This window comes from Lathyrus oleraceus, chromosome 1 (assembly GCF_024323335.1).
Source record: "Lathyrus oleraceus cultivar Zhongwan6 chromosome 1, CAAS_Psat_ZW6_1.0, whole genome shotgun sequence".
NCBI lineage: Eukaryota > Viridiplantae > Streptophyta > Magnoliopsida > Fabales > Fabaceae > Lathyrus > Lathyrus oleraceus.
The window spans coordinates 455,670,121-455,693,042 of NC_066579.1; the positions used below are offsets into that span (position 1 = coordinate 455,670,121).

General features: G+C 33.1%; 4 protein-coding genes across 4 annotated transcripts; all 4 read right to left on the reverse strand.

Moving 5' to 3' along the window:
• Positions 1–3,172: 3,172 nt before the first annotated feature.
• Positions 3,173–3,700, reverse strand: LOC127084413 (classical arabinogalactan protein 1). Its single transcript, XM_051024861.1, has one exon. It carries the CDS (start codon positions 3,590–3,592, stop codon positions 3,251–3,253), a length of 342 nt encoding a protein of 113 aa, XP_050880818.1. The 5' UTR covers positions 3,593–3,700; the 3' UTR covers positions 3,173–3,250.
• A 1,048-nt stretch (positions 3,701–4,748) lies between these two features.
• LOC127084425 (bifunctional riboflavin biosynthesis protein RIBA 1, chloroplastic) lies at positions 4,749–9,297 on the reverse strand. Its single transcript, XM_051024872.1, has 7 exons — positions 9,063–9,297; positions 7,963–8,287; positions 7,636–7,857; positions 6,959–7,281; positions 5,805–5,934; positions 5,414–5,710; positions 4,749–5,297 (listed from the first exon to the last, which is right to left on the reverse strand). Exons 1-7 carry the CDS (start codon positions 9,122–9,124, stop codon positions 5,043–5,045), a joined length of 1,614 nt encoding a protein of 537 aa, XP_050880829.1. The 5' UTR covers positions 9,125–9,297; the 3' UTR covers positions 4,749–5,042.
• A 7,545-nt stretch (positions 9,298–16,842) lies between these two features.
• Positions 16,843–19,714, reverse strand: LOC127084433 (dicarboxylate transporter 2.1, chloroplastic). Its single transcript, XM_051024882.1, has 4 exons — positions 18,708–19,714; positions 17,929–18,242; positions 17,291–17,739; positions 16,843–17,199 (listed from the first exon to the last, which is right to left on the reverse strand). The coding sequence occupies exons 1-4, from the start codon at positions 19,515–19,517 to the stop codon at positions 17,084–17,086; spliced, it is 1,689 nt and encodes a 562-aa protein (XP_050880839.1). The 5' UTR covers positions 19,518–19,714; the 3' UTR covers positions 16,843–17,083.
• Positions 19,715–21,090: 1,376 nt separating this feature from the next.
• On the reverse strand, positions 21,091–22,320 carry LOC127084444 (uncharacterized). The gene is made up of 2 exons (XM_051024892.1): positions 22,272–22,320; positions 21,091–22,187 (listed from the first exon to the last, which is right to left on the reverse strand). Exon 2 carries the CDS (start codon positions 22,161–22,163, stop codon positions 21,426–21,428), a length of 738 nt encoding a protein of 245 aa, XP_050880849.1. The 5' UTR covers positions 22,164–22,187; positions 22,272–22,320; the 3' UTR covers positions 21,091–21,425.
• Positions 22,321–22,922: the final 602 nt, after the last annotated feature.

Consider the following 22,922-nt stretch of genomic DNA (forward strand, 5'->3'; position numbering starts at 1 on the left):
AGGAGAGTTTGAATAAAATCTCTTGCAAGGTCCCTCTTTTTCAAATTGGCTTGTATAACCTCTTCTGATAAGATGGAAGAGGGCATAGGGACTTAAAAGTTAGTTGTTCTTCCGCCAACATTTGATATAAGGGCGTGTAACGATCCTGAAGAGGAAGAAGTCTTTTCTAAGTCAAAATTATCAGATGTGGATATAATTTATGGTCCTACGTGATCGCTACTAAGAGAAGGGTGAGGAGAATCAGGGGATGACCCATATGAGGTTTCACGTCATAATCACTCACTAAATCAGCATTACTATCACTCATCTTGACTAAGGAAACAGAAAATGATGAAGGTAAATCTTGAGTTAGAAGGGTACTTGACGAGAGGAGAATGGTGAAGCAAGAATAATGAAAAAGGTGAAAGATTTAAATGAAGCTCTGAGTCATTTCTAGTGATATTCTCAGGGAAGAGGGAACGATTGTGTTTTTCTAAAAAGTAATTGAAAGCTTGAAAGCTAAAAGGTTGCGAAAATTTCCAATTATTCTATTTATTCTATTTTTAAGCAACGACAGTTGAAAGATCAAGACCAACTATGAACAGAGACCACAAGATCAACAACTATATTTCCACTCGTGGATACACGACAACTCGGGTGCACTCAAAAACTCTAAATTGCATCGTACCCTAGTTGGTCATGTAACTGCATGTGTTAGGGATAGGTAGCAAAGTGTTTCATCTATGGGACCGCATTCAATGTGATTGATCCCCATTACTTCTTCAAGAAACTGATCACAAACGATTTGGTTCTATTACACATCGGACTACAACATGGAGGCCAATTTAAGATACTTAAGGATTTCCCTGACTCCTTCAGCGTCAAGAAAAGCCTTAGGGGAAATTGTTCTGGACTGACCAAAAGGCCCAACTAACCAAGGTCCAATCCATCAAAATCCCACTCTACTCGACCCAATATATAAAAAATAATTCACATGCTATGAGAAGGTACACAATCTATAATCTTCAATTTCTCCACATCTTGAATCTTATACTGACTTTAGCATTATAGTACTAACCATGCAGGTTCATCCCACGCCATCGTAAAGGAGATCGGAACCACCCTTCGGGATCATCTATTATCCAACTTTCTTCATTCCTGATTCCTTCGTGATCCATTTCTATTTCATAAATGGAACATAAATTAAGTTTAATAATGGGTAAATTATAGTTATGTGCAGGAAAACAATTATTTAAATAAAACAAAAAAACTTCTTAGGTTGGTTATTTAGGAAAGATATTAAGTCAATGATAAATGAGGTTTTTGGATTCTCAAATGCATTAGTTGTTAAGTCAGTTAATATTTCATCCATCTAAAAATCTTATGTTAAGTCAGGTCAAAGTATTTGGGTTAATGTGTTGTATAGAAAGCATTGATGTTTTGAACGGTAGATTAAAATTAACATGAGTAAGAACTCAGTGTGATAGAAAGACATTCAAAACATTAAAAAAGGGATTTGAGGGTTTAGGTTAGATTGATTTTTGAATAACTTAGTCAGGAGAGTAGGAGATAAGGAAAGATCATTATTATGGCTTGACTCTTAGTAGGGGAAATCTTAAAAGGCGTTTTCCTGAATTTTTTTATTCTAGCATAAGATAAGTTTTTCTCTTTGAGGAGATAATTATTTCAAAGGGAGAGAAATGGGAATACTCATGTTGGATGGAGAAGAACTTTGTATCTAAGAATTAATGAATAGGAGATTAAAGGGTATGTTAGAAATGTTAAATTGGTAGCTAATAAGGAGGACTCTTGGGGTTGGACTAGAAATTCTTGCTTTGTTAAAGAATCTTATTATCAGAACATATTCGAATTGGATAGTTATGTTGAGATGAACTTATTAGGAGCTTAGAAAGATAATGTTCCACTATAAATGACGATGTTGGTTTGGAGAATATTTCGAAGTAGGATTTCGATTAAAGTCAATATAATTAAAAGAGGTATAACTAAAAAAGTTATATTAAAAGATAATCATGCTTTGACATCTTTTTTTTTAGACTTTTTGATGAAATTATGGTAAAAAATTCTGATAAGTTCAATGACGGTATTGATCATTGGATTTGGATGCTTGAATGTTGGTGGAGTCATAGCGTGGATCTTCGGTTCTTCAATTTTTATGGTGTGGTTCAACAAGAGGGATCAGACTAGAAATATATAGGGAAAATTACACTCTTTTAAGTTCTATTAAAAGTACACCAACACTTTCTCTAATTTGAAAATATGCAATAACCTCCTCCTCTAGACTTTTATATATATAAAACAAACGTTTTTTTTAGATCGTGCGAGGTGAGAGGAATTTGCGTATCAATTATCTATTCGTTAAAATAAATTATTATTTAATTTTTTAATATATCATTTTCTAAAAAAAAATTATACTAGCAAAAAATTATGTTCATAATTAATTAATATTAAAAAAATTGAAACTATTTCATTTAATATGTCATTTATTTTTCACTTTTTATTTTTAATTTTCTTACTCTTCATTTTCTTATCTTAATTCAAATTTCAAATTTCTTTCACATATCTTTTTCTCACAATTTCTCACTTTCATTTTAAAGTTTTTCTCTCACAATTTTCTTTTTTTTTTCTTTTTTATTTTTTAAATATAAATAACAAACTTTAACCATCTATTTAATTTAACTAAAAAGAACCCATACTTATTTGAATTCTTAAAACACAAAATTTATTTAAAATAAAAACATAATTATTTTATAATTATTATATAAAAAATATTCATAATTTATGATTATTATTAATTTTATAATTAAATAATTTATTTAAAATTAGTATATTTATCAAATTGGATAACACTCAACATTACTATCAAATCTTTATTGAGAGATAAAGTTTTTATTTTCAAATATGAAAATTCTTTTATTTTAAATTCTTTTTTCATTTTAAATTTACACATATATTTAATTATATTTTAAACATATTTTAAACTGTATTAAATAAATCTAATACATATTTTACTAATTAGAAGAAAATTGCAGTGTTATTCTAATACACCTCACAAGAATGTGAATGTAATTTACTCGATATAAATATTTAATTGTTATGGGGAAATAAATATTTAATAGTTATTAATTAAATAAAAGTTACGGATTTCTATTTCATTCAGATCTGTAATGCAAAATGAATCAATAAAATCAATGGATTCATATAAGTTTAAATAATTAAATAACAAATAAAAAAATGCATAGAAGAACTCCGTCTACATGACCAAAGCAGTTACGAAAATTAAAAGCGCAGATCCAGCAGCAACAGAGACTCTGTTCAAAACTACACCGCCGGAAGCAGGTCCTGGTGCTTCAGATGGTGGACCAGAGATTGAAGACGGAGAGATCGCCGGAGGAGATGCCGATTGTTCAGGAGGAGAACCTCCGTTGGCGGGAGAAGAAGCAGGTGGTTGAGTCACGGCAGCTGGTGTAGGAGAAATCGCTTTTCTCGGTGACTTCGATTTCGTTGGAGATGAAGCTGGAGATTGAGCCATTGTAGTGCTCAACAACAATGCAGCCACAATCATAAATGCCAATTTCAAATTGAATAGAGACATTGTTATTTCTTCAGAGTTCTTCAAAATACACTACAAAAAAAAACGAATAGAAAGAGGTAATAAGAGTGGTTGTGAAAAGAGAGTAAAGTGTTCGGGAAAAGTAGAGAGAGTAGATGGGATATTTATAGGAATGTAAGCGCGTGAAATTTATGCGCTGAAATGCGAAGAAGCGGCCGTTTTATTTTTAGCCGTTGATGTTGAAAGGGTCCACTTAGGATGATTATCATCGAAGAAACAAATAAATAAAAGTTTCCGTTGGAGATTGGAAAATTGGTAACGGTCCATTACAAAATCCAGTGAAATTTTAATTTATTTTTATTTTTATTTTTATTTTTATAATTAGTTGATAACATTTCGGTCTTTAATGTAGAGTAATAGAGAATAAGTATGATGTCTCGTATCATTGCAAGTATCTCAATTTTTAGCCTACCACTAAACTCACATCATAGTAATGCGTTTTATCTTAATTGAAGTTTTCTAAATGTGCACAGTTCATTGATTTACAACTTTATTAAAATTGAAGAAAAAATTATCAAAAAATTATTTTTATTTTATTTTATAGATAACTCACAAACTCAATTCAATTCGGTTTTATTTTTCATTCACAATACTTGAATTTAAAATTTTGTTTGAAAAAGATCTAAATTCGATTTTGACCAATGTAATGTTGGCAAGTGGAATATAGAATTCATATACACTAGCAAAATAAGACCGTAGGAAAAAATGGAAAACATCTACAAAGAAAAGGAAAATAGAAAATATATTATAATTTTTTAAACAATTGAAAATTTTTGATTTGATTTATATAGATGCTATAATCTGATTCAATGTGATTATAACAAAACTTTTTACTCTTAGCAAGACTTCTGATAAGGTTAGAAAAAATCTCTCATCAGTTCTCTTGAATCAAAATATATATGTACTTGTTTATTTATCTTTTAGAAAAATATTTTAATTAATTATATATAGAGAGAGAGTGTGTGAGGATCAATTAAAATAATTTAAACATAAAATTAATCACAACTTCAATTAATAATTTATAACAAATTTGATATATATTTAGTTTTCGTGATTCTTAATTCGTAATTCTATACATAGTATAGCTATAGACTTCGTAATTCTTACTATCATGGATTATAGAAGCCACTGACAAAAATGAAGAAAGAAACATGGTTGATATATTCCAATGATACAATACAATACGATAGTTTGGATGAATCTCTATAATAGACAACAAAAGAAAGACAAGGAAACCAGAGATTGGTTTTGGCAATGGCCTTATCTTATAATGAATGACACTAAGTTTCAGAATGAAGTCTAATTAAGTAGTGACTGGTTGAAGAAAACCAGGCAAAACAATTATGCAAATAATCATTCATAAATAGAATTATTCAACTGTCACATTTTGGATTCAGCTGCAGTGTTAATTTCTACTTCCTCTTCTAAGGCTTCAAAGGCTAGTAACTCCGTTTGAATTTGAATCTTCAACACTATCGGTTTTAACATTGCCACTGTTATGTTCCGTGCCATAGATGTGGCCCATTTTCACACGTTTTGTCTCCAAATATCTCTTGTTCTCTGAAGTGATAAGAGTTAACAATGGGATCCTACCAGAAACAGTCAAACCATAACCTTTGAGACCAATATATTTTGATGGATTGTTAGTCATCAACTTCATAGATTGAACACCTAGATCCCTCAGTATCTGCAAAAATAGTAGCATTTCAAATTCCATAACAATTGTGATCAGCATGTATTAAAACAGTTCAAATGTTATTGCAAGAGATTCATCATCGAAACCAATAAGTGTATATCTATTACCTGCGCACCAATGCCATACTCCCTAGAGTCAACAGGCAATCCCAACTCCTCATTGGCTTCTACGGTATCGCGCCCATCATCCTGTAGGTTATAAGCACGGAGCTTGTGGCCCAATCCAATACCCCTACCTTCATGTCCGCGTAAATATACAAGTACACCTCTACCGGCTGCCTCAATCTGTTGCATTGCAAGTGCAAGCTGATTTCCACAGTCACATCTGGCAGATCCAAATATGTCTCCAGTTAGACACTCCGAGTGTACCCTAACAAGAACATCTTGTCCATCTCCAATGTCACCCTGTTAAATGAGATATACTCAAAACCCATAACTAAGTTTTGCGAAATATAGGTAGTTCCGCATAAACTACATTATATACACAAGAAATGCTCACCTTAACCATTGCAATATGCTCAATCCCGTCTAACAGAGACTTATAACAGTATGATGTGAATGGCCCCCACATTGTAGGTATTCTTGCAGCAGAAGAGCACTCTACTAATTTGTCTCTCTTTCTTCTATATCTGCCATAACAACAATAAGTGTTAATCCCCTCCTTGCTATATTATAACCAACAAGAAGCATCCTAGGCAGCAAATTACATTAAAAAAGCAACCATTTAGTATTTGAACTTACACAGTGAATTCTTAATTTAATGAATCTAATGCAGGGAAAAACAAATGGAACAACAAAGATAAAATGATGCCTTAATGCTATGTCATTTGGACCTAAATCTCAATTTTTTGACCTATAATTTTCTTTTGGACTCCCCCTTATTCTAACTATTTGACTATCTTCCTTAAACCATCTAAGCCATGACTTTACCATTTTACACTCCAGCAAGAATCAGAAGTCTAAGAATTTGAGTTTGGTCTAACTCATCCCTATAAATCTGCCTTGTAGGGTGAGGATTGCTCCCACTTATAAACACAACACAAACCATATCTCTAAGCAATGTGGGACTAAATTCACCCCTTCAAAGCCAACACGATGAAGGTGTTGGGGGCTGCAATGAGACAAGTCAAAGTGTCGCAACTAAGGCGACTTGGGGTGGATCGCAATTAAGGCGGAAAGGCCGACAGGGAGCTACCCCAATTTTCTCCCTAATGACTTTATTTCTAGAACATTATGGCACAAGACTTGGTTGTTGTTTTTGTTGTTGCTTTATTTCTAATTTTATACTATCTAGTGTGACAACTCATTCAATGTAATATTCTCACACCTCACCTCTGTCAAACTAGCCTTATTACCTTATTATTTTGTTGGTTCTCTACTATCCAACATTCAGAGTCATACAACATCTGTTCTCTACTACCCAACATTCAGACTCATAGAACATTTGTAGGTAAATATATCGTGATATCAACACATTTAGCCACGATTGAGACTTATATATTGAGATATCAACTAATTTAATGTTACATATAAGGCAGCACGAGGAGTGTAAATTATGTTATCTGCATTTGAATGCAAAAATAAACATCAAATACATCATAAATATGCAACCAAAGAATTGTATTACATCTTCCATGATCTGTAACCACTTACCTTATCAAGTCGGCAATAGATACAATTTTCAAATTCTCACGCTTGGCAAATTGGCGAAGCTTAGGCAATCTAGCCATGGAACCATCATCATCTACAATCTCACACAAAACTGACACCGGATCCAAACCAGCAAGTACGGTAAGATCAACTGAAGCTTCTGTATGTCCAGCTCTCTTCAAGACACCGCCATCTCTGTATTTTAGTGGAAAAATATGGCCTGGGCGGTTGAAATCAGCTGGAGTTGAATCTCTAGACGCAAGGGCCAAGACAGTAGTTGCCCGATCATGAGCTGACACCCCTGTGGTTGTACCATGTTTAGCATCCTACAAATGCATTTAAATAGTCGAAATGTATCAAATCTATCAATAAAAGGCCTAAACCACGTCAAAAGAAAATTCCTTCAACAACATAACAGATCAAATTTCAGTAGTTTTCTTGATTTGAAAGCCTATCAGTTATCACATGCAACAAATTAAATGCATTATACAAGTTCCGCATGATATATATAAGCGCAAGACCTTAGTCCAATATTGTCATTGCAGATTGCAGAAATTAACAGTTTGTTTGAAATTCGCAACACAACATTTTCGACTAAACGTATTGTTGAACAATGGGGATATGGCACTAACTCCAGATGTGTAAAGATGCAATTAAGAATTAAGAACAGTAATACATACCACTGTCACAGTGAATGCTGTACAAAGTTTTTCGGCATTGGCCTTACTGTCCACCATCAAAGGAAGTTCCAATCTATCAAGATCTTCCTCTTTCATGCTTACACAAACAATGCCAGTTCCATGCTTTACTATAAAAGCCATAGCTTCAGGTGTTGCCAACTGTGCCGCCATTATCAAGTCTCCTTCATTTTCTCTATCTTCATCATCTACAACCACTACCATCTGCATGATTAATATCCGTTAAGAAAATAAATCTATCATAATATCAACAACAACAAAAGTAAAAACTTATATTAGATGTAAAAGTTAGTTACACTATTTCACAACCTTTCCCTGGCGAATGTCTTCAATGGCCTCAGGGATAGAAGCGAAACCTTCTGCGGGACTGTCCAAATCAAATTCATTGTTGTCAGTAGGGAAAAAGACGCTTGTTATCCCGGAGTCTTGTGCCGACGTTCCATTCGACTCATCAACAACAACCAAATCTTTACCTATGACAACATCATTGCTATTTTTTGGATAAGAAAGCAGGTCACCTCCTCCGGTTACCAATGCAGCTTTAACCATAAAAGCAGCATTATGACTTGAAGCAAATTTATAATTCAGTTTGACAGGGGGGAAATCACTGAATAATTTGAAGTGGTTGGATACCCTACATTGAAGAACAGATTAAATCAAAGGTTAATTTCAAATAGTAACATCCAAACATCAAATCAAAAGAGAAACAAAAAAAAATCATGAAATTTAAAAGCTCTAAGACACAATGAGAAGAAGTATGTTTGGTTTAGCTTTCGGAAGAACCAAAAACAATTCTATAGGTGTAAAAATTGATTTTCGAAAGATTTTGAGGTGTTTGGCTATTTTAAAGTAGAATTGATTCTGCCTCCAGAATTTTTTCTACTTAAAGCTATAATTTGCAGCTTTTGAAGTTAAACGTGATTTTTACCTTAAAATTTACTCTACAACTAACTTTTACATAAATTTATCAAAACATAAATCACTTTATCTTCAACTCACTCTTAACTAGAATCAACTTTACAGATTCAATTCATTCAAAATCAATCATTTTCACCATAGAACCAAACACACGCATAGTCTAAGCTAAAAAATCTAGGTCCATAAATCAGAGTAGATTTCGGCAACCCGGCCTATATTTGGTTTCACGAATCGAGTATTAAAAATTGACTCTAGAGATCTGAAATTGATTTTGAAGTGTTGTCACAATGAAAAATAGTAAATCTATTATATAGAGAGAGGTAATAGAGAATCCACAAAATAAAACAAGTCTAACTAACTTTCACAACTCTAACTAACTTTCACATTTGTAAGTAAAATTAAATCGTTTTAAACGGAAAATTGATAAAATGAGTTGAGAGAAAACAACAGGAGGAAAATTGGTTAGAGATTGATAGAGATGAGAAAAGTACCGGGAAGATGAGAGTGGCGTTGAGGAAGAAGAAGAAGAGAGATTGAAAGTAGGAGCAGCCATAGTTTTGTTGGAGCAAATGAAGATGCAAGAGAACGGTGTTGTTGTGATTGTGGCTCTTAATTGTATTTATATAAAATTGAAAGTCTTCTCTATAGAACAGTAGAGGAAGTAACGCCGAAACGTTGAAGAGAGAACGGTGTCTCCTCTTAACCCCAATGCGTTCCTCATTTATTTTATAAACTAATAGATACAGACTCTTTTAGATTATACCACAAGATCACAGTTTTGTTTTATTATATCTTAATAAAATGCCACGTCATATCTTTCTTTCATTAGATATTTATTAGGGGATTAATTATTATGCACGGTTATTGTAAAAAAAATTATATTGTCGACTCATCATCATCACTCATTTGCATTATTTTATATGTTTTTAAAATTAAGGTCAAATTTTTTTCAATATCCAACGTATATGGTTTAAAATCATTTTATACTGTCAATGTATTTCAATTAAGGGATTAATTATTATCCACGGTAAGTATAAAAGAATTTATGTTGTCGATTCATCACTATCATTTTTTTGTATTATTTTATATATTTTTAAAATGAAAATAAAAAAAAAAATCAGTATCCAACATTTAAGATTAACTGGCAATGTAAAATTATTTTACCAGTAAGTATATTTCAATTAAATCGTTATTTAAGAGATTAAATATTATATACTGTCAATATAAAAATATTTATATTCGATTCATCACCATCACGTGACATTTCTTTCTATTCTAATGGTAGGAATGCTTAAAAATTGGATTGCACCATCCTATAAAATTTGTCAAACCGAAATCAGATAGGTTATTGATTTGATAGGATTATTGAAATAGTGGAAATTGATTATTGACAATTCAGCGTTTTTAGAAATGATGTATTTAGAGCCTGTTTGAAACACTTTTCAATTTTAGTTCTTAAAATTTGTTTTTCAAATCTATTTTAAAAAACTATTTTTAAGAAGAAAATTAACAAAAATTTTGTTTGATAAAGTAATTTTTAAAAACTGTTTTAAAAATATGAAAATGAAAAAACTTGTTTGATAATCTAATCTTTTAAATCATATTAACGTTATAAATGAAAATTATAAATTTTTTATGTTTTTTCTTCAAGTTTTATAATACTAAAAACTAAAAAGTGAGAAGCAAAACACAACTAAACTGTTTCACTTTTTTACTTTTAAAAACTGAAAAATAGAAAAGAGTTTTTAAAAACACTTTTGCAAAACATTATATTCAAACAAGTTTTTAAATTTTAAATTTTCAAAAACTAAAAAAGAGTTTTTAAGATTCATTTCAAACAGGCCCTTAATGTTTGAAACAAAACGGTTTCGTTTGGGTAACTTTTTAAATTATAATATAAATACATTTGGTTCAAAATTTACTTAAAATATTCTTTTAAAATTAATTTTATAATTATTTTGTTATTCAATTTTAATTATACTTTATTTAAAATTAATTTATATTTATATTTTTATTATTTTATTATTTATGATAATTATATTTAAAATTTGAATTTAAAAAATTAACTTATAAAAATAATTATAGTTTTATTATTTGATTAGTAATTGAATGGTTCAACTAATAAAAAGAGTGACGCCATATCTTTATTCAATTTTAAAACATTGATTAATTCATGTTGAATCAATCTTATTTTTTATTGTCAATTATTCCCTAAAACGATGAATTTATTAAAAAAATTAATTTGATCGAATTTGTAAACTAATTAATTAATCAAATGCCCCGTTTGTAAAAAAAGAATTTATTTTGAAGAATTAAAAAATTATATTGAGAAGGGGTTTGAAATATTTTAGAAAGATTAGATAAAATATATATTATTATAATATTATTTAAATTAAAAATATATTAATAATAAATATTATAGGTCATTCCGTTCCGCCGTATTCACCACCGTAGCAGATCTCAGATCTCTCTGGGATCTCGTTTTTTATTCCTGCTTCCATAATTGAACACAAGTTATAATGACCCATATTTTATTACTATCACATACAAGATGTGGGATGGCACAATCAAGAAAATAATGGGCAATAAGATTCCAACTGCAAACTAATTAAAGAAAGAAAAAAAGAAAATATATATAAAATGTCAACTATTATATCCTGTCAAATTATGTTTTTAATTTTATTTTATGGGGGTAATAATGTAAAATGTGTTTACAGTTAGAGAAAACTAACTTTAGTTTAAACTAATTAATAATAAAATTGATTCGGTTTTTATTCAATGAATGGAGACGGGCGGTTCTGTATTCTAGTAGTATTCAAATTTGCATTATCACGTTGACCATGACTATTCTTCCATTCAATGGTCAAAATGAGCTTCGCTTCCACTTTCTAGCTTCAAACTTTCTAATAAAGGTAAGCTTAGATGGGTGATCATGTAACATGTATTGAAATGAGGTGCAATGAAATAGAATATTATTTAGGAAAATTCTTTAAAACATTTTTAAGGTTATTTTAAAATATATATATTCAATGTGTTGAAAATTAAAATAATTAATTTTTTATTATATTAAAAATATGACATATTATTAAATATTATATTAAATATTATTAGTTTGATTAATTAAAAGTATTGACATATTCAAATAATTTCAAAGATATTACGGTTACTCCTTTCATTTTTTATTATAAATCATTCTAGAGAAAAACATTTATATACAATATAATATAAATGAATAATTAATCCTATTTTTTCTATTATATCTTTAAAATTTTATTATTATATCATTAACACTAAAAAAGATGTTGCCGACGTCATAAATGTGGAAACCAAGCAAATTTAACATCTTATTTATTCACGAGGCAAGAGCTATTGTAGCAATTTTTCGTCCACGTGAAAATACATCACAACGTTGCGTTGTGATTATCACATCACAAACATTTGTCACGTGATTTTCACGTCACAAAATTCTGCTGTAATTCTGCTTCTATTCTGATGTATGTCAGGTTTGCAGGTCATGATTACAATTTTGCCACGTGATTTTCACGTCACTAATATCATTTTTGCGGCATGTTTCCATACCATTAATTTTAAAAAATATTTATTGTTAATATCGTGTTTTTCATGTTATAGATTAATTTTTATTAAAAAAATATTTATTAATTTATTAACTATTAAATTAATAATTCTTATTTATAAATATATTTAATACGAAATTAATAAAAAAATTATAAATTTATTATAATTAAAAATATTAATATTTTCAAATAATAATTAAAAACATAAATTTCAATTTAAAATGATTACATTCAAAATAATTATAAATATTTTACAAAAATTAATATTTAAAAGTATAATCACAATAAAAAAAATATCAATCAACATCATCATACATATCTTCCTCCACATCATCAGCATCATCCACATCACTTTGTCATTGAATTATTTGCTTGGTTCCTTGTTGTGAGAGCAATTGTCGCATTATTTCATCCATCTTAATTTGTCTCTTTTTCATTTTCTTCATTTGGATATTTATTGTCGCCTCACGTTATGCCGCCTCACATCTCGTCTCATTTAGCGTAAATTGCCGCATTGTTTCCATCATTTGGGGTGTCAATTATTGTGGACGTGACGATCATTCCTCATCCGCAACTCTTAAAATAATGTCATACTCTTTGGTCTGTAGTTCTCGGTCAAAGATCCAGCATCAAATAAACACTTATTAGATCATTTCCAGCCAATTACTAGATTTCAAATATAAAGATTCACATGATCATCAATCGAATTTGAATCTATCATAGTATACTGATAATTTTGAATTAAAACATTTACAAGCAATATATCATAGTCCTTCTACACATGCAACAACAAAAATTAAATTAAATATAGTTTAAACAATATATAAGAATTAAATTAAATAATGAAATAAGCTACGTGATTTTCATGTCACAAACATCAAATTAGTTACCACATGTAAATCATACCACAATTTTACTATTAGATATTTAAAAAACTTAAACAATTTATTCATATATAAAAGTTAATTTAAATAAAATAATACAATATAAATAACTTACGAAAGTTAATATGGTACGTTCGTCAACAACATCCCCCGATTTTTTAGTACGAGTCTTTGCAATCAACTTATTCATTCAAGGTTGTCTCCCCAAATCCTTAGACTAATTAATAAAATTAACTTTAATTAAAAATATATAGTTAAATTGCAAGATGATAAAGTTGCTGCTTTTTGACACATTTATAGTTTTCATTATATATATATATATATATATATATATATATATATATATATATATATATATATATATATTATATATATATATTATATATATATATATATATAATATATATATATATCTATATATATATATATATATATATATATATATATATATATATAGAGAGAGAGAGAGAGAGAGAGAGAGAGAGATGCTTTGAGAAAAACCAATGGAGGAAATATAATAAGATGTACGTCATATAAGGAAAATCGACAATCAGATTTCATCTGAGGAAGACAACTACACTCAAGTATACTAATACACAGAAAATTATGTCACATCATCCCATACATTTTCAGGTCACACGTCAAAGAAAAACGAAGAAACGTTTCAATGATGGGATTACGTTGAATGCTCACATTCGTGTCACGCTTTGGCAAAACGAAAGCAGTGCATGTCAGTCAATGTCTGGATGAATTTCCTTTGAGGCCAACTATTATTATTAAAAGTCTCCCCCAACATCAAACATGCCTTAGGAGTGTTGGAGCAACTCTTCTATGTCGGCCAAAGACCTGGGGCCACTACTTCGTGTCGGCCAAATGCTCAATAGCACGAGGCCCATTATTTAACTTACTCCTTCAGGCGCAAGGTATAAACACCTTCATAAATGGTACCCAAGTACACAATCTCTAATGTCCATTTTCACTACCCATATCTTAAACTCTAAAGTGATTTGGATGTTGGAGTGTTAACCATACAAGTACCCCATCTAGGTACACCGTATTGGAGATGATAAACAACAATTAACGACATCACTTCAAGACCGATACCTCTGGTTCAAGAAACACCATGATTGCAACCTTTGATCCATGGTATCACATCTACATAGTGCATTGGAAACTCCACTCCACCATAATTTCTGCAATTATCACAATTTCTGGTTCCGCCACAGAACAAAACCCTTAAAATAAGGAATTTATTATTTTGCCCATCCAACAAAATTGTTTTCTAACCCAAAAGGTGAGTTGTTTCAAGTATTTTATAAAGGAAGTGCAAATAAGCTTAAAACGGAGCGTATAAAAGTAATTAAAACCAACACAAGACCCAAAGATGCACCAAGGAGGTTGAACAACGAAAACTCAATCGATTGGCATTGTGGCAATCAATTAAAGAAGCTTGGCATGCCTAATTTCAAATCACATCCAAGATAAACTTTCCCTCCAATCAAGGAAGATCGCAACATTGATGATAAACGAACAAAATCTGGAGATATCTGATTTATCAATCGATTGGCTCACTCAATGTGGAAAGATTTTGATTTGATTTTCAATCAGCACAATCTACAATAAATACTTTCCTGAAACATTTGATGAAATCTTCAGAAGGCACACTATAAATATGTATTTTTCTTTCATTTTTTTCTCATTGCATATTTTTCTCTACAAGTGTGAGATTTTTCTTCAAAATCATCATGGCTCTCAAAAATCCAACCCTTTCCACCAACCTTTTTTCTTAATTCTTCACTACCAAACAACAAGAAATAAGATTGCTCAAAAGGTTTTCCAATCGATCCTTTATGAGAATTCACATCCTAGATCCAAAAGATTTCAAGGAATGTGAATTCTTCAAAACCTTCGAAGAACTCAACCTATGCGTTTTCCTCTGTATGCCCCACAAAAAGGCTTATCCCTCCTTAGTCAAAATTTTCTACTTAAATTTTCACATCACAGATTGAATACTTCAAACTGAAGTAAAAAGGCATTGAATAACTTTATCGATAAAAGAATTCAGAAAGATGCTAAATCTCCCTCATGAAGATCTCATCGTCGGACCCCATAGGCAAAGTAAACAATACAACTATCAACTAGTTGCATCCTCTATCATGAAGAAGCCATCACCCATCATAACATATCCCTTCACTGTTGGACACATTCTCCCTGAGAGTCGCATGATTCATTATGTGATCAATCACATTCTCTTTTCAAAGAAAATCAATTTCAGCCTCATAACCCAAGATGATGCAGAAACAATATGGCTAATAGAGAACAAACTCAAGGTGGATTGGGCGGAACAAGTAACTGACTACATGATGGAGAACAAGAAAGAAGAAGTATGTCTTCCATAAGGAAACCTACTTACAAAAAATTTAGAAGAAACTAGATACAACTTCGAAGATGAAGAATTCAAATAAGAGACAACTAAAATAGAAAAATCCGTCTTACCATCAATGAAAATTGAGATTATAAATGGAAATATGACTGAAAAATCCTCATCAAATGAGAAGAAAAGAAAAGGAAAAATTCAAGAAGTTACCAGTGATAGACGACTTCGACTGTCCTCCTCCTCAACTTTCTCAACTACCCATAATCAAAGACATAGTCAAAATTATAAGTGGGAAAATATATGTAGTCAATGACAAGATTGATTTCATAGTCCGACACTTTATTCCTGACCAAACCCAACTACCACAAGACATATTTTTCTATGACGATCTTGATATAGAATAATCTCACCTAGATATCTAAGTGTGCTAAATTTCTTGTTATTTCCAAAAAAAATTCAAATTTCAAATTCAATAATTTTCATTCTTTTATTTTCAATAAATTAGACAATATTTTTCCTTTCCTAAATTTGTGTGTGCATATTTATATTTTTTAACTATGATTTCCACGTCTACCTTCTTCCTTCCTTCAAATTCTACTATCAATAGTGATAGAGATACATATTTATAATTGCTAAAATCCATCAGTTTTGTAACATGCCTAAAACATAGTCCATAAACGAATGGGTCCGCAAACCGAAATGACCAAACTTGATACTCACAAATCGCTCGAACCGGACCCGCTGCTTGAGGACTGTCGTCCAGAACTGCCACCCGCCACCGGAGCTCCACCACACCGACCGAATTTCGACCACTAATGCGAACCACCACCGTCTATGGTCGCCGGACCTGCCACATGTTTTCTTTCACTTCATCGCATGAGATTTTAAAGCATTCTTCTACAAGTTCCAACTCCTAAGGCCTTATCCATGGACAAAAGGTAAGCATAAATACATCCTTAATTTCTCGTGTTCCATGTTTACTCTAATGTATCTCTCCATTATTTGCAACATAACAGATTGATTTTAATGGCTGTATCAATTTTTCTAGACTGCTATCCCTATAATGTTTGGATGCACCAGTTGGTATTGGAATATTCATACTATGCAGCCTCAGAAATTTTGGCTACTTTTGATTCAATGTCAACAAGACAAACTTGCAAATTCTTGAGACAGGTAAAACCTTTCGTTGTATTTGTTCCATAAAATTACAGGCATAGTACTTATTCCATGACTCACTTAACTTCTATACTCTTTCACTCCCGCCTTTAGGTCTTCAACACCATCATGATGTTCAAACAACTCATATTTTGCAACTGATTAACTCACTGAATTTGTGACATTACATTGAATTTTAAGATATTATTTTCAATTAACGAGACGAAATATTAGAGCTACACATGAATTCTACAAGGGAAAGAAAGACACTCCAAAAACATGGTGAAATCGGGTAAAAATTATTCTAGAACTTGCCATAAGCTCCCACATTCAAATCATTGTAAGTATATCAGTGAAGGTATATAAAGTCAGGCAAGGGTAACCAACAAATAATTGAGCTAAAAGCAGAAAAAGCTTTATGATGAACTCAACTGTCCTCAAAATGAGAGGGACCTTATCTTTCGGCCGGGGATAAAGAAGCATATAGAACTGCTATTTACTTACATGCAAATGGAAACTAATCAATACAAGCCCAAAAATTTCCACCACACGGAGCCAACACCTCCCCAGATGATTGCGTTAATAACCGCCATAATGAATCCTGTTCTGAATATATCAGGAAGGTCGACATAGCCAGCTGTTCAAAAACAAGAATCGAAATCACATAAGTTACCGATACTTCAACATATAATCAAACCAAATTCACAAGTATAAAGGGTAACACAAACCTCCATAGTATACAGCAGCTTGACCACTGCTGTAGTGAGAAATTGCGCCGAAAAGATTTGTATTATAACCTAAAGCAAGTGCTGCGAGAACACCAGGAACACCAGCTGCCCTTTGCATGGCAAGAAACGCGGAGAATAAAGCCCCTACATGGCCGGTCTGGCTTGCAAAAAGGTAGTGGATGAAGAAATAAGCAGACTGAAGAACAGCCAATGAAGCTGGCCAACTCAAGGAGAATGTTCGAAGGCTGTTGGCCACACAATCCGACATCCAGCCCACAATCCCGAGGTTTGTCAACTGACTTGCCATACCAACTAGAATGGCAAACCAAGCCAAGGTATCCCATGCCGATTTTTCATTCAAACAGTCTTGCCAGTCAAGGACTCCTGATACGAGGAGTATTGATAAACCCACCATCGCAGTTACGGCACTTGCTATGCCAATAGCATCTCTGCATGAACGAAGAAATATTGATAGTATTGAGTTCTACTAGAAGAAATTGCATTGTAAGGCATCAGATAAAATATCAATAGAAACATACTTCCATCAAAGTTTAATATCTTCAGCATCACCGTGTGAAGATTTATTTACTAAATCCAAAATATCAATAGACTATTACAATAGAAGGCATAGAACATACCCTAAGATCCACAAAGAGACTGCAAAAAGCATTGTGGAAACCATAATCCATTCATTTTTAGTGACAGGACCCATGGTTTCCAGTTTCTTAGTAGCCATGGCAGGTGCTTCTGGCGTGTCCTTAATTTCAGGGGGGCAGATCTTGTATAAAATCAACGGCGTAGCCAGAAGACAAACGAATGCGGGTAAACTAGCTGCCTTGAACCACGTAACCCAAGGGTTTGAAATTATCACCCCAAGCTCTTCGGCTAATTTAACACACAGCAGGTTTTGAGCAGCAGCAGTTAGGAAAAGAGCACTGGAATTTGCTGCACACTGTCATGTATCACGGAGGCAACACACAAGTTATTTCATCAACATATGATAGCAATTCGCAAACGCAAAACATCGCTGAGAACATATAATTACAATAAGCCAAACATACACAGAGGCATCATGTCTCATAAAATCAATAAACACAACAAAGGATGAAAATGAAATACAATTTAATAAGACAAAATAAGACATACTCCAAGCTCATCTCAAGTTATTTCACTAAAAGCAAAAATTGAAAAACATGTAGAATTGACACTTTAGATCGAAGATGTGTCTGACACCAACTCATATTCAATCACTTCAATTTCCTCAAATTACCAACGGTGTCTACATATCAGTGTTCAGTGTCAGCGTATTTGTCGGTGCTACATTGTTTATACAATCATCTAAACAAATGTTAAGGAGGTGAACACAATTTCACACAATAATTATAGTACATGAATCTAAAGTAGATTAAAACCAAACCTGAAACTGGTTCTGAACAAGAAAAGATCCCAACCTCTTAGAGGTAGGACTATTTGGTTCACTCCCAGCAGAGAGTGCAAGAGACTTAATAATAGGCAAGAAAACACCACCAGCTCTAGCAGTGGTACTAGGCATAGCAGGTGCAATAAGAACCTCACTAAATACCAAACCGTAAGAAAGTCCCAAAGTACTCTTTCCCATCCATTTCACAAAATAGGTAGCAATTCTATCACCCAAACCAGTTTTCACAAATCCACGAGCAAAGAAAAAAGATATCACAATCAACCAAATCACTTCATTAGTAAAAGCACTAAATGCAGCAGTAAAGGTTAAAGTTTTTGTGACCACAGATGTTGTCAGGCCCAGGAAAGCCCAAGCACCAACAGGCAGCGGGCTTAGAACAAGCCCAGCTATGGTTGACAGGAAAATTGAAAGCAATTGCCATGCCTGAGCAGTAACTTCGACTGGTTTTGGAACAAAGAAGCGAACAATGAGACCTATGGAAATTGAAAGCAGGAAAGGAATTGGCTTTGCACCTTGAAGAATAGTGGGTAGGGGTTCTGATTTGGACGGTGGTGATGGTGATGGAGGAGGAGATGAATTGGCATGAATTGGGAAATGGGGTTTTGAGAAAGGGTTAAAGGTTGAAGGTTTGGAGGGAAAAGAGAAAGATTGAGAGATTGATGGGGTTGAACGTGAAGATGGATTGAATGGGAGAGAGGATTGAGATCTGAAAATGGGTTGTGGACGACGATGGAGCAAGACGGTGGATGAAGGAGTGGAGAGCGAGTGAAGTGCTAAGCTCTCCATTGGAACAACACAAAACAACAACAATGGTAGCAACAAACAAATGAGTGATGAGTTTGTGAGGTTTTTTTTTTGAGGTTGTTACTTGTCACTCACTTACGTTGTGTTCGGAGTCACCAATGTTTTTTATTTAGTACTTTTTATTAAAGGAAAATAAAAAATAAAATAAAGAATGTGTGTTTAGGATGGTTTTTGTTATTTCTGGGTTAGTAGAGTTGTTTTGATTCATCTTTCTGTACAGCACTTTGTGAATTTGTGTGACTCTCATCTCATGTGCCTTGTTATTATCGATGTCGTTTTCAGCTATATTTTGGAGAATAGAATGAAATTACTTTTTTTTTTCTCTTTATTATCATTCTCGTTTTTGCTAAAGAGTTTAGTGTAAAACTCATACTCTCTCTATGGCTAATTGTAGTTTTTTTTTTGTTAGAGAATTTGTTGGCAAATTTATCAAGATAACCCACATTTTCGAACAAATTCCCAAAATAACCCAGTTTTCAAAAAAATTCTCAATATACCCCACTTTTAGAGGGAGGCGCCAATTGGATTGGTGCCCCCTCTTAAAAATTGCAAGGAGGCGCCAATTGGATTGGCTAGGGCACCTGCCCTAGCCAATCCAATTGGCGCCTGTGTGTAATTTTTAAGAGGGGGCGCCAATCCAATTGGCGCCTCCCTTAAAAAAGCCTCAAATGAAAAAACTTCCAACATGAAAGTTGTAGATCTTTTCAAGACAATGAATTTGGATATAAATTTTGCATCATTTGGATTTTTTATGAGAAAGTTATGGGCAGTTGAAGTTGGACTTATGAGTTTTTCAACTGTTATCTGACCGATAATGTTTTGTATTATTGCATGTGTTTCTTTTAGGAATATGAATTTTTGTCCAACATAACATTTGAACTAGACATCTTAAATTTTCCAATGCACTTGGTCCCACCTAAAAATAATAAAAAATGAGTGAGTTAGGTCCCTGCGAACTTGACCCAAAATTAGGGTTTATGTCAAAACAAGTGTATGTGAATTTTGCCAAAAGGGACCAACTTCAAGCCCTTTAGTTTGAATGATAAAAGCCTCAAATGACAAAACCTTCAACATAAAAGTTGTAGATCTTTTCAAGATAATGAATTTGGACTAAAGTTTTGCATCATTTGCAATTTTTATGAGTTAGGTATGGGCACCTGAAGTTGGACTCTTTGACATTTTATCTGTTATCTGACCTATAATGTTTTGTATTATTGCATGTGTTTGTGTTAGAGTTATGAATTTTTGTCCAACATAAGAAGTGAAGTAGACACCTTAAAGTTTCCAATGCACTTGGTCCCACCTCAAAATAATTAAAAATGAGTGAGGTAGGTCCTTGCGAACTTGACCCAAATTTAGGGTTTCTGTCAAAATATGTGTATGTGAATTTTGCCAAAAGGGACCAAATTCAAGCCCTTCAACATAACAATAACAAGTCCTTGAATTAGGGTTTCTGACCTATAAATTTTTGTATTATGATATGTGTTTATTTTAGAATTATGAAAGAAACCTAAAGTTTGGAGTTTACACAAAGATAAATTTGACATAATACGAATTGATATTAATAAAATTTGGATTTTACACAAAGAATCCTAATGGTGATGACCGGGATCACCTAACCGACCTCCGGTCCCACATCCCCTAGCTACCCTAACCCACGTTGACGATTCTGCACCGGTGTTTGTTCATCTGATGGTCCAGGAGCGTCATTACCTCCTACAGGAGAAGATCCGTTGAGGTATTCAGCCAACTCAGCATAGTCTTCAGTATTCAATGATGGTGTACCGGCGTAGCTGAGCTCATGACCCATGCCAGAGAAGTTGGGGTGTGGTTGACTCATGGATGGGCGACCGGGACGGTTGAAGGGGGACATGGGTGACAATGATGGGTCTAGGAAAGGTTGGAAAGGTTGTTGGGGTGTTTGGAAGAGATATGGTTGTGGGATGTTTTGGTATTGTGATGTTTGGGGTTCTTGGCTACGGTAGGTGATGGGGCGGTTAGTGTTTTGGGTAAGGCGACTTTGGTAGGGTGATGGTGTGGGTGCGAAGCGATGTTCGGTCGAAGGTTGATGGTCCATTTGTTGGTGGTGGTATGGGGATGTTCTTGGTTTTGGGGTTGGGTGAATGGCATGTTTTGGTTGTATGTTTGTGTGTTTGTGGAACGGAAAGTTTGTCGGATAGGTGGTTGTGAGTAACCGGGCTGAGAATGTTGTTGGGGGTTAGATGTTGATCCTTCTTGTGTGTAACTTGTCTGGCGTGGGTCGTAGAGGTACATATCATCGGCGATGAATTGAAATCCAACTGATCTATACCAAGCCATATAAGTACGACTTGGTTTTACCTCATTTGGCATGACTGCGTCAGTTAAGACATGGTCATGACGGTGCTTCCACTTGCGACACTCTGATCTTGCGAAGGTTTGCCAAGGGTTGTAGTTCCATTGGTCGTTCACTTTACGCATATGCCATTCTCCTAGGCTAGCTGGGGGATCTGGGATATTCTGGACCATACCAAACTGCAGCTTCACACGGTCGGTGTTGTGCAGCTCCACTGTTGTGAACCGTATTATCGGTGTGCATGTTGTCCATACGGCTGCGTCTTCAGGGTTGATCTGATGCTCATGATCCATATTAAGGTATGGACGCCAAATGAACTGAAATGTTAAAGACGATAGGATTTAAATGAATGTAGAAAAAGTCAACATAATATGAAGAAATAATGAAATTATTTTGCTTACGTCTGCCGGTCGAAGGTGATCCAACAGGTTGCGATATTGAGTAATACAATGTCTCAGACATCTGCTGTAATTCATACCGCGTGCCGACCATCTACACCAAAAAGTTAAAATAAATTAGTTATGGGTAATAAACTGTAAGGAAGGAAGTAAAGATATAGCAATTTAAACAACTTACTTTTTTGCATATGGAAAAGTGAAGGGGTTGCTATTGACAGGTGCTAGAGACGGTAGTCTTGACCATCCCCATGCTTGTAGCAAAACAGCACATCCAGAAAATGTAGAAGTATCTTTGTGGAAGTTTTTGCACAAAGAACTATAGAGATAGGCTAGACATGCAGATCCCCAACTATAACTACCTATTCTATCTATATGTCTAAGTAAAGGTAAGTACATAATATGCATGCTAGAACCACTACCTTCGGGAAATAAAAAGGATCCTAGTAACAACATAATGTAACACCTAGTTTTGATGATTCGAGCATCTTCGGTAGAATGCTCATCTAAATAAAAACTATTATAATATGACTTTAGGCGTGAAAGTAGTATACCTTGTCCCCTAGCATTATCATCTAACAAATTAGTGTTTAAAAGCTCCATGCAAATTGAATTTGCATAGTTGGTCTTACCATTAACAGCTTTGCCTTCAATTCG

Bases quoted from the DNA above. Each gene is read 5' to 3' on its own strand.
- LOC127084413 (XM_051024861.1), bottom strand. From the start codon at position 3,592: ATGTCTCTATTCAATTTGAAATTGGCATTTATGATTGTGGCTGCATTG.
- LOC127084425 (XM_051024872.1), bottom strand. From the start codon at position 9,124: ATGGCTGCTCCTACTTTCAATCTCTCTTCTTCTTCTTCCTCAACGCCA. The intron at 7,282-7,635 runs GTATGTATTACT...ATGCATTTGTAG, and splicing joins CAGCATTCACTGTGACAGTG to GATGCTAAACATGGTACAAC. The intron at 5,935-6,958 runs GTAAGTGGTTAC...TTGTTATGGCAG, and splicing joins TCTATTGCCGACTTGATAAG to ATATAGAAGAAAGAGAGACA.
- LOC127084433 (XM_051024882.1), bottom strand. From the start codon at position 19,517: ATGGAGAGCTTAGCACTTCACTCGCTCTCCACTCCTTCATCCACCGTC. The intron at 18,243-18,707 runs GTTTGGTTTTAA...GATACATGACAG, and splicing joins TTGTTCAGAACCAGTTTCAG to TGTGCAGCAAATTCCAGTGC. The intron at 17,200-17,290 runs GTTTGTGTTACC...GTTTTTGAACAG, and splicing joins AGCTGCTGTATACTATGGAG to CTGGCTATGTCGACCTTCCT.
- LOC127084444 (XM_051024892.1), bottom strand. From the start codon at position 22,163: ATGGATCATGAGCATCAGATCAACCCTGAAGACGCAGCCGTATGGACA.